This window comes from Stegodyphus dumicola, chromosome 9 (assembly GCF_044657685.1).
Source record: "Stegodyphus dumicola isolate Sdum_Otavi_A_Nest chromosome 9, ASM4465768v1".
Classification (NCBI taxonomy): domain Eukaryota; kingdom Metazoa; phylum Arthropoda; class Arachnida; order Araneae; family Eresidae; genus Stegodyphus; species Stegodyphus dumicola.
The window spans coordinates 123,373,583-123,385,735 of NC_140776.1; the positions used below are offsets into that span (position 1 = coordinate 123,373,583).

Consider the following 12,153-nt stretch of genomic DNA (forward strand, 5'->3'; position numbering starts at 1 on the left):
AAGGAACTTTTCCTATTTTCTGCTGACTCCTATGCCTGAACTGAGGTAGGTCACGAAGTTACTATTTGATAGTCGAATGATGGAATATTGATTTTTGCAAACACTGAATTTAACTGTTTCATGTGCTTCCAAGGGCCCCTTTTCTGCGTCTTATACGGAACTGCGTCACTGCACCATATAGGAAGGGTGTGCGGAAAAAATGTCACCCGGAAAAAAGGGAAAGAATGTCCCAGGAAAATAAGGAACGGAAAAAATGTCACTCGGAAAATAAGGAACGGAAAAAATGTCACTCGGAAAATAAGGAACGGAAAAAAAGGAACTCTAAAATGTCGCCGATTGGAGATGGGAAAACCTGCTAAACGGGCAGGGTTATAGCGGGCTCTCTTGAGGGAGGTTTAGGAAGAGGGTCCTTAAAAACTTAAGACGAATTCTATTATATTAAAATATGAATTCATAGTAGTATAAACTCTAAAAATAAAAATGAAAAGCGAAAGGAAAAAAGATACTTTTAAGTTTAAACATGTAAATGTAGTTCAGCAGGACATTTAAGAACCCCTAAACCTTCGGGCCCCTATGCGACGGCATTCCTTGCATACCCTTATTTACGCCACTGCATTTACAAACATCTATGCCTTCTCCGGGATTGGAATCCGGGTCCTTCGGCAGGGCAATCAGCAACGCTAACCGCTATTCCGGCTGGGCACTTAAGTGTAAATTAATAAGTTTACAGTGTGACTCCTCCTAGCTTACTGGGCCCACCAAAATGGCCAAGTAGTAAAACCAGTGAATGGTGGTAGTTTGACCTGGGTCCAAATCCTATTGAATGGGACATGACTAGACATGGAAAGTTTTTTGGTTTTTCTAGTATGTAATATATATAATATTAAGGCTCGGTGGCGCAGAGGCTAGCGCATCGCGCAGCAGTACCACAGTTCTGGGGTCGGGATGGCAAGGTTCTCGGGCTGAGCAAGGTCGACTCAGCCTTTTATCCCTTGATTTCCATTACTTGGATCAATAAAATGAGTACCAAGTTCACTTGGGAACTAAACACCTGGGGTACTGCGACCCAAGCTGACCACTTGTTCAGGGTATATGCTTATGCACCCCGGGGCCCATGGTCAAGAAAGCAGATTTTCGGGCACTGCAGGCCTTGGCCCATTAGGGCTGTTATGCCACTAGCTTTATAGTTCATGAATTTAATATGAAACTAATTAATAACACCTTTATTTAAAAATATTTCTTAATTCCCAGTGCAGTGATATCTCAGTATGCATCATTAATCCACTGCAGATCCTTGAATGTAGCCAAAACAAACTTTCCAGTAAGAAATAAAGGGAAAATAATTAATCTGTTGTTATAAAACAATTCATATGCATATTATAACTCAATTTAGTACTAAAATACAAATGCAGTGGATGAAATTTAGACCGTACATAAAAAAGCATTGCACGTGATAAAACATTGATAAACAGTACATAAATATTTTTCTGCTATCCAGATCAAAAGCAATTCTAAACAACTCTTTGCCACGACCGAAATGGTTGAAAAATTCGTGAAACGCTTTTACGAAGTCCCCCAAAAGTAACTTGCCGTGTAAGTTCTGATCTCGAAGTAACTGAACTCAGTGCCTCATGTAATGGTGTAGACTGTGTTGCGGAAACATCTGCAATTCTGGCCATACACTATTGAGATGGTGCAGGCGTTAAAACCTTCCGACAAACTGCATTCTGTGAAAATTTTGCAAGACAAGCTGGAGGTAGATGGGTTAGAGAACAGACTTGTGTTTACAGATGAAACGATTTTTCGCATTTCTGGCAAAATTCATCAGCATAATTTACGATTTTAGAGCATGGAAAATCCACATAATGTAGTGGAACATGAGCGTGATTCTCCAAATGTGAATGTTTACCGCGCCATTTCCAACAGTTGGTTTAACGAATGTATTTACCAAGATATGCTATCAGAGGGATTGTTCTGTCAGTTGAAGGAAGCAGTTTCCGGATTATTCTGCAGGTGTTTCGCCAAATTGGCATAAAAACGTACTTGAATGATAGTCTAAACCAGGATTTCTTAAACTGTGAGTGACCCTCAAGGAAGTCGCCAAAAATTTTAGCAGTTTTGATATTTCTTTATCTTAATATAATAATTTTACAATTACCAAATATTTTTTCACAATGTATCTGAAAATAGATAAAGCTAAGACAATACAGACAAAGAAAAAATAAACGAACGCGTTTCGACACATTCCTTTTATAATACAAGCGTTCATTTTCCTTGCTTTGGACGTGACGCTGTCATTTTGTCTGTTACTTATTTAAAATTTTCACATTGTTCTAAGTCTTAAAATTAGAAATTAAAGTTAATGACCTAAAACTTCAGTTGTATATTACAGTACAAGTGAAAAAATTGACAGTTTCACTCACGTGTGTGTCGGATTTGCACAATATTTATGGGGTCCCACAAAATTTTTGTAAACATTATGGGTTCCTGGGGTCGTGAAAAAATTTCAGTGATAAAAAGAGGTCGTGACTGAAAAAAGTTTAAGAAACCCTGGTCTAAACCACAGATGGACTGGCTGTTGTTGTGTCAAATGATATTCTATTGCTTCTTCTCCCGTGCTACTGGGCCGATTGACGAAATTGAACTTGCGTTTTTCATATCTCGAAAGCGAGACTTAGGATATGTATTATATTTATATATAGTATTGTTCTAATATAGGTATTTTGACACAAAATGTGACTTTTTCTGAAATGACATACCAATTTTTTTCCATATTTCGATTCTATGACTCAACTTATGCCAAACTGACAAGTTTTGTAAAAATGGCACAAATAGTTTTTAAAAAATTAGCTCTCAAAACGCTTTGTGGATGTTGAAGACATCAAGAAGAACGTGACGTCGACATTGAAGAGCCTTCGGAAAGAGGACTTTAAAAATTGTTTCCACAACTTATACAGCCGAACACAGAAGTGTGTTACGGCAGATGGGGATTACTTCGAAACGTATTAAAAGGTTACGTTTTTCACATCATCTGTTCTGGTTTTATTAGAGCAGTCCTGAAAATTAATAGCCACACCTTGTAGAACTGTCCTATTTTTTGTTTGTTTGCTCGATGTATATATCGATATCAAATATAAAAGCGCAGTTTTACTGCTGGAAAAGGGAATGCTTGACATAGTCTCCCTTCAAATCAATTTTTTTTTTTTTTTTTTTTTTTTCCATTCTGGCGTGTCCCAGTTTTCTTAGTATCGCGACCTGCGAGCTGTTTGGAAAAAGGGAACCTCTGCTTTCTAGAAATTCTCTAGAAAAAGTTGCTCTTTATGAAAGAAAAAGAAGGAATTCAGAAGAAAATAATATTATAATGGATTAATAATAAACAAATATGAATAACTATCAGTTACATTAAATAACAGTTGTGAATAAATTCATAAATTAAATAATTGTCAGGATTTCCAGAAATAATTCACTTCAAGATGACGTGGAACTAATCGGAAATGTACCTGCAAAGGAGGAAGAGGATGATGAGAAGGGGGATGATGTTAAAGACGGTACAGTGAGCAAGAAAGTTACGTGGAAGGAATCTGGCAAAAAATTGCTGACTTTTATAAGATTATCCGAGAAATGCTCGTCTATGTCCATACATGATGTTATGAAACTTCACTGTATACACAGTAATTTTTTTTTAAAACTACAGTGAAAATCTCGTAAGCAAGCAGACATTCGAAGTTATATGCCTTTATGTTAAGAAATTCTTTAATTTTCAAGTGATAATATATGAAAATTTTAAAATATTGTTTAACTTTGTTTTTCTGAAATATAATATTATGATATGTATTTAAATAATCAGTAAGATTTCGGATATTATTTATTTATTTAACTGTAGCTGATAGATCAGAAACACCACCGACGGACTTCGCATGTTGCAATTTCTGCAGATGACATCGCAAAACATGAGCAAATACCGTTTTTTGCCGGCGTATAAGATGCACTCTTTTTATTTTTATTTTTTTTTAAATATGTCTGAAATATGGTGCATCTTATACGCCGATACTCAGTGTTTGATTATATTCATTTCTGGAAATTAGCTTTATCCGGAGTTATGCGATTTTTTTCTTGTTTCCTTGCTGAGTGTGTGAATATTACAGTTACGCAAAGTTCAGTGAATGCGCATCCGCTGCCATCGACGATCACAGCTGGGTTCGTTTAAACATTCCAATTTTTGTAAACGACTTTTCAGTGTGTGAAATTTCTACTGTTCAATTTTCTTAAATTTGTTGGCAAATTACGGCTCAAAAACAACGTCGGCATTACTATAACATAGCATACAAGCTACATGTGATTGCATATGCTAAAGAACATGGAAACAGGGCTGCGGAGAGGTATTTCGGTCCACCCCCAACTGAGAAAATGATAAGAACTTAATAGAATCAGGAAGAGGATCTAAAAAAACCTCATAGATTGGGTATTTGCAAAAAGTATTACTTTATATTTAAAATACTGTAAATTCATTATAATGATAAGTAATACATTTTAATCCTTCAAAAATGTGTATGAAAAAAGGGGTGCGTGTTATACGCCGGCAAATACGGTAATTTCTAGTAATATGTATTAAACTATCCCGAAAAATCTCTTATCCGGATTCGAGGCGGTTTCGGTTAAAAGGAATGTTTCTACAATATATTTAAATATACGTTTTTGTAAAAATTTGGCAAATAGGATGGCTTTAAAGAAAATCTAGGGTACACCTCTGTATGACACTTTTAGGCGTAATCTGAGGAATCGAGCAGCATGTTATTGTTTTCCTTTTAAACCGAATTTTAACCATTTCATCATTTCCTCGAGACAGACTCGTCGATTTGAATAGTGTCGTCAGATGTCAGCGACGAAACACACTCATCGAGACTGAATGTGGTCTGTATCGTTAACCCCGATAGAAACTCGGTGATTCGTCTTTTTCAACCTTCGAATGTAGCGAAAATGAAAGAAGAATTACTGCTCGTTTGAAAAAGCATACCTTTAAGGAATCATCTTTGTTAATTTTCATATAAGAGACTGGGGAACACAAAAAAAAAAAAATAAATAAATAAATAAATAAATAAATAAATAAATAAATAAAATTCCTGCGCAGGTTGACGCTATTTAACATCATTTTTGACAGTGGCTAGTCAGCCGTTGAGACCTCAGCTGTTGCACTCACAACAAACACTTCCATAGCATACACATTTATCTACACCTATATTTCACCACGACGTGACCCCGTACGGGTCACGGATGACTTAATTACTTACAATTGGAATACATGAAATTTTAGGTGAAGATCTAAATGCACGGCACCGCGCATGTAACTGCTTAAATTCTAACAGCATAGGCACCGTAATCTACAATTTAGTCAATTCCATGGCAGGGTTACGAATTGCAGCTCCAAAAACCCTATACTGCCGGTTCCACAGAATCGTAGATTTCTTCTTTCTCAGAAACACCAGTGTTCCACTGGAGGTTTGTACGCTGGATGAACTCTCATCCGATCACAACCCAGTTCGGATACTCCTGGATATCAGTAGTTATACGACAACAGACAAAAGAGCCTTTACTACTGACTGGCGTAAATACGTCAAAGCTCTAAACAACATTCAATACACACTTCTAACAATACAGTAAGGGAATGACATTGACAGTTTAGTAAAGAGCTTTACAGAACAAATTCAAGCTGCATATAATGGAGCAAAAAAAGTGAAATTAAAGCCAGAAACAGTCGTACCAAGAAAAGAGTGAACTCATTAAACGACGAAATACAGCTCGGAGAAAATTTCAACGCACCAGATATCTTGTAGAAAAACTAGATTTAACTAATCGTGTAACCCAGTCAAATCTCAGACTAACGTACAAGCACAACTTGACTGGTCCATCACTCTCCTCGGATGATAATTCGCTGTGGAAAGCTATCAAAAGGTATAAGAAATGCTACAACAACATTCCGACCCTTAAAGGCCCCCATAGGATTCATTACATTGAAACTGAGAAAGTAGAACTTATTGCTCAGCATCTGGAATCACAGTTTCAACTTCACAACATACATGACACAACAACAGAAAAGATTATCACTAGCTTTCAGAACAATTACTCTTCCCATCCGCGCATTGACAACATACACCCAATTATACCATCGGAAGCCCTTAAATACATTCAACGACTGAAGAAGAAGAAATCCTCCTGGCACGACAAGATCTCTAACCATATGATCCAAAAATTCCCAAAAAAGACTATTCGTCGTCAAAAGCTTTAACCTGATCCTGAAATGGCAATATTTCCCTCAAGGAAGCTTGCTACAATAACCCCGATATTAAAGCCTGGACAACCACCAAACAAACCAGATTCTTACAGGTCCATCAGCCTCCTGCCATGCTTAAGCAAAATTACTGAAGCAATCATTCTTCAAAGAGTGAACAAGCATCTGGAAGATAATAATACCTTCATCCCTTTCCAGTTTGGATTCCAAAAGAACCTAGGCACAACAAACCAACTGTACAGAGCTGTTGAAACGATTACTGAAGGAATAAAAAACAAGATCACAGGTGGAATTTTCTTATACATTTTCCAAGGCTTTCGATCGCGTATGGTTGAAAACACTCCTCTACAAAATACACAATCTGGGTTTCCCAGATTACATCACAAACATAATTGAATACTACCTGACTGGTAGAGACTTCGTCGTTCATGTTTTCGCCTCGCATTCTATACAACATCCCATATTAGCAGGCGTAGCGCAGAGGTCCCTCCTGGCACCCACACTTTTTAATATGTACATCAACGACATTCCTGCAACTCGAACACGACACTCGCAATGTACACAGATCACACAGCGATCCTGACGCAATGTGCATTTGTTGGATCAGTGGTACAACGGTTACAAGATCACATAAGCATACTTGAGCTTTGATTGCAAAAATGGAAAATCCTTAATGTTAATGTAGACAAGATGCATGCCATCTTGTTTACCAAGAAAAAGAAAGTTAATAAAAACTTGTATTTCTACGGAGCATCTATCACCTGGGCTAAAATGGTTCCTTATCTCGGAATGATCCTCAGTAATTCTCTCACATAGACCCCACACATAACATCTCTTATATAAGTTTCGAGCTCGTAAAGCAACACTATTCCCCTTAGTTGCTCGAAACAGCGTTCTATCTATAGACAACAAGTTATTCATTTACAAATCCGCATTGCGTCCCATGCTCTGTTATGCCTGCCCAGTATAGGCATATTCTTGCAAATCGAATAGAAACAGGCTCCAAACAGCCCAAAATTGTATATTACGTCAAATTTCAAACTCATCGTGGTACATACGTAATAACCGTATTCATTTTGAGCTCATAATGGACCAACATAAAACTATATGCTGTAAATTAGCAAGGAGTTTTTTCAAAAGCCAAAAAAATATTCAAAACCCTGCCATTAAAATATGTAATTACGACATTAATAATCCTGCTAACTGCAAACGCCCTATGGCCATACTTAATGTAAATATTGATTAATGTTTTCTTACTGTTACCCGCATCATTACTCATCACTTATATTATATACTGTATCCATGCTTGTTATATATGTATATGTGATAATAAAAGCAAAGGAAAAGACGGAACACTGTAGATGCGTGATTAGACCCATATTGAAGAAGATTTTGATTGCGTAGTATGCTAGTAATGCTAACTTAGTAATATCTAAAGAACTTGGCAGTTGAGGCAGTTTTAATTCCATTTTTATTTGCAACTGATATTTGTGGCCACAATTACTTGGCACTCTAATCGTGCCTTTCCACAGAAGATTTACATTTTTGATATTGTTGAGATAGAAAGCAAGCCAGCGAAATTACATCTTAGCACAGTAGAGAGCAAAAGCTGAAGTGCGTAATTATGAAGGATGGAAGCACGGCGAAGAGAAAAGTTTTGGTTTATAAAGGCAGTTTCAGTTCCCAATTATTACGTTATCAGAGCTGCGCGGGCCATAGGATGATCTAGAAATGACGCAATGCAGAGAAGTTATTACGGTTTTAGAATATAGAGAGGAAGAATTAATGTTTATAGTTTAAACTATAATTTTGATTCATATATTTTTATCTTACATATATATCTCTTCCCATATATGCACATATTTTGTAGCTTGTTATGCCTTTTGACAGGACCAGTGTCAATTTAATATTGACAATTTGCTATTTCAAATTGCTCAAACTTATCCATTATTTACCTGCCTTTTAATTCTTTTCCCTTTCTAAATTTTTCACCGACGGAGCTGCACGTATTTCTTGTTTATTTTTCTATTTGCTGTATGTCTCCCTTTCAGGATATTAGTCACCGGCTCGAAAGGCCTGTCACCAGATGCGTCCCCCCATTAATCGACTCTGTTTCACTACATCTTTAAATTCTTATCTCATATTAACTTGTTATTGTGACTAGTCAGCGCTTCAGAAACAAAAAGTATGCTTGGAGGAAAAACGATAATAAATATTTCAGTTTTTTTCGACGATGTAGTTGTTGAATAAAGAAATAAGAATGGTATAATAATTGCAAATGATTTATTGAGGATATAAGGCCAGTGTAATGCTTTGCAAATAATAAAAAAGGTTTTAATAAAATACAAACTAATACATATAACGAGTAGTTAAAACTGTTTGTAGCTTTCCAAACAATCAGAGATTTGGTTTGGTCACAGATGTCTTCAGCCTAATGCCAATGTTGCCTTCAGCGTCACAGCGTTGTGTAAGATAGCGTGATGCTCTTCTCAGAAGAGTATTTTCATAATCTTCGGGTGTAGCACAATGCGCCTGCAGCACAACGCTGATCTTAAACGTGCTATTGACCCAACGTACGTTGCAATCGCAGTGTAAAGGATTTCCTATGGGAAAAAATAGATAAATAAATAAATAAAATTGCAATCCAAAATTTCAGTAAGCCAATTCTTACATCTTTTGAAATTATTTCAAGATTGTGCAAAATCTTTTAATTCTTTTATTTATGTTTCATACTGTTTAATACTTATGCTGCATTTTTTGTGTTATTCAGAAATTTCGATAGCTACCTCTTAACTCTATAATTAACCAACGAAGAATCTGTTTGTATGTTCCTCGCACAGCGAAAATAACGGCGGCACCTACAGCGAAATACCCCCATATGCGGTCAGGTCGTAAATTTACAATCCCCTTTTTTCAGGGGGAGAGCTGACAAGGAGGGGACGATCTTGCTCCGGATCTTCAGAAAATGTGGGGGTTGTTTAAACATCTAACTTCTCTACATTCAGTTTTATACAGATGAAAATACAAATTGAATTCTTCGAATGAATGCAATCTTGTGCAATGAAATTGTATTACTTAACGATAAACTGTAAGATAAATAGCATCTTTTTTTAAAGCCATAGGTGTAGAAAGACAGATATTTGTTACACGAATGAATTTGTAGTAAATATTGAGTTTTTCATTTCGAATGCTATGTTCCATGTATGCGAAGTAGCTGAGTATGTGAGATAATAGTCATAACCGAATGGCTTTCAACCTTTTCACGGCTAAGGACTGTTGCTCAATTACATTGTGGTCGCTGCTTTTTGGTTAATTTTCTAATGACATATAACCAATAATTGTTTTTATTTGAGACTTATGAATAAAATGACGCAAACTAGACTGCAGAAAATTCTTAAGAATGAAGTTAAATAATACTGAAAAATACATTATTGATGCACTTTTGGGTATATGTAGTAGTATTAACTACTACTATAATCCTTAAACGGAATCCTTAAATTATATATATATCTATGTATAGGTATATATAAATGGAATCGAATATAGAACAAGGTATAAAATATCTTTATTATACAATGTTCATTACCATACGTATATTTACGTAATATCAATATAAATAGTTCGTTAAGTTTCGTACATATATAATTAATTTTTATCCGACTTTTCCTTTCTTTTAATCATCATATATATTTAAATACTACTTGATAAGTATACATAAAATATAGCAGTTTTTTAAGCTACTTATTTATATATCTATTGTTTGGTCTGGTTTGTTTGATTATAGCAAAGCATTCGACGGTTATTTGCCTAAGAGTAAGGGTGCCTCGTGGAGAACTTTCTAAGCAAAACTGACTCTTATGCACGTTACACGTGGGGAAAACCTCGAAAACGCCAATACAGCCATCCCCGTCGATCCGGATTCGAACCCCGGATCGACCTGCCAGAGTTCAACGACTTTACAGCTCAGCCGCTAGTGAGCTACACACACATCCACACATATACATTAAATAGTATTTACATGTCGTTTATAAAGTATAATTGAGTGCAATTTAATCATAATGAGTTACAAAATATTCTGGAATTACTTCACTTCGTAGACGTTTTGTTAAGCTTCACCATATTTCTTAAAGAGAATCTCAATGCTAGTTCCATTTCCAAGCTGTTTATGTACCTTATTTTTCATGCTTTGAATTATATTTAGAAAATTATTTCACTTGGTTATAGCTGAAAATGCAGTTTTTTATTGAAGAATTTAAGGGTAAGAAGAGAATTATGTCCTTTTCTAATTATTCTTGAAGCATTTAATTTTTTTTTTAAAAAAAGCGCGCATTAATACAGATCACTGAACTAAAGTGCTCGATACAAGACAGATTAATTAGCTATTAAATTTTCATTTTCATTGAGTAAAAATGAATTCATCTGCATTCTATAAGAAAGTAAATATTCAAAAAATTTTTTTTTTCTATTCTCGCAGTCATAATATTTTTTCTTAAATATTTAGCTAATTCATATTCAAATATTCCAATCCATTACAATTAGTAATAAATCACTACAGTAAATAAATAATTAAATCAATTAAATGGAATTTTAATTGATTTTAATTGCCATTTTCCCTCTGATAAACCCCTCTTTAGAGTTCAATAGCAGTCGATCAGCTTTTGTTGGGGGTTCATTTTTCTTTATGGTATGCTTACGTTATATATGTATGTATTATGCATTGCTCATACTCGTCAATTGCAGCTTTTAATATTTTTTTGGAAAAAAATCAATATGAGAATCCAGAAAATGATTCTTAGCGACGCTAAAACTATTATTACTAAGCACTCTCATGCCACAGTGTTAAAAAAAATCCCATTGTTTAAAGGTAGGTTCTATGCTCATATTTTAGTCTAAAATTAAAGGCTGCGAGTCAAAATTAAGGGGGTTGATCTTAGAAAGCCTCAATTAGAAGTAGTTATAGGAAATGTTAATCAATACTTAGAATCTTACGGATTAAACACTTATTTCCTATTTGATCACGTGTATGGCAAACAGATATTCGTGATTCATAAAGAAAAGAAAGGTGAATCAAAATGAGTTATATTCTTGTTTTTCCAACTGCAAAAACATCTTAATATACTATCGGATTTAATCTTTAAATTATTCCAATAATAATCAGAACAATGGGGGCCATTATTCTTAACTATAATTTACTAATGCAAATCCTGTTTTGGTTTCATATGGCTTTCATTAATTACGTTAATGATATACTGATACTGAATGAGACCTAAAAACACCTTTTTTTAAAAAATATATCTTCCCTTATGATCCCTGACACAGCCGTTTACTTTCCCCTTCCGTAATTAATGTCAGTCTCCTGCTCTTGACCGCATTTGCCAAGCCACTCCCACAGCTACCACATTTTAAACACACAAAACAAAAACACAACTCTCGCTTGCTAACAAAGACAAAACCTCGCACAGCTTTTCTAATTATTTATTGATGATTCGAGGCCTAAAGAGTAGCGGTGGAAATATGAGGCGAGATTCTAGGTACAAAGAAGTAGAAATAGGGATACTTATTAAATTATGCAACGTTAATATTGCTATGTATTCTTATTGGAATGTAGGTTTCTTTTAAAGAAATAATATTGTGATAGTTAACTGTAGTGTATTCAAGACTATTTATTATTTTAGTTCTTACTGTAACCTCGTTCTTCGGATATTAAATGATTTGCATAATGCATAATTGTTCCTTCTCTGTTTTTGGGCATTAAGATTATTTAAAAAAGGGTACAAGGACATATGACATTTTTTTATGTTTATCTGTTTCAATGAAGAAGAAATAAGAAACATATTTGTGACCACAAACATTTTCTCATAATTCAA

At 35.0% G+C, this 12,153-nt stretch overlaps 1 protein-coding gene across 1 annotated transcript in view; it reads right to left on the bottom strand.

Moving 5' to 3' along the window:
* Positions 1 to 8,552: 8,552 nt before the first annotated feature.
* The window catches only part of LOC118200853 (uncharacterized), a 151,950-nt gene continuing 148,349 nt past the window's right edge, over positions 8,553 to 12,153 (bottom strand). The window contains exon 5 of the mRNA XM_085824043.1: positions 8,553 to 8,889. Coding sequence (XP_085680169.1) covers positions 8,684 to 8,889 — 206 coding nt within the window. The 3' untranslated portion in view covers positions 8,553 to 8,683. The remainder of the gene's footprint in view (positions 8,890 to 12,153) is intronic.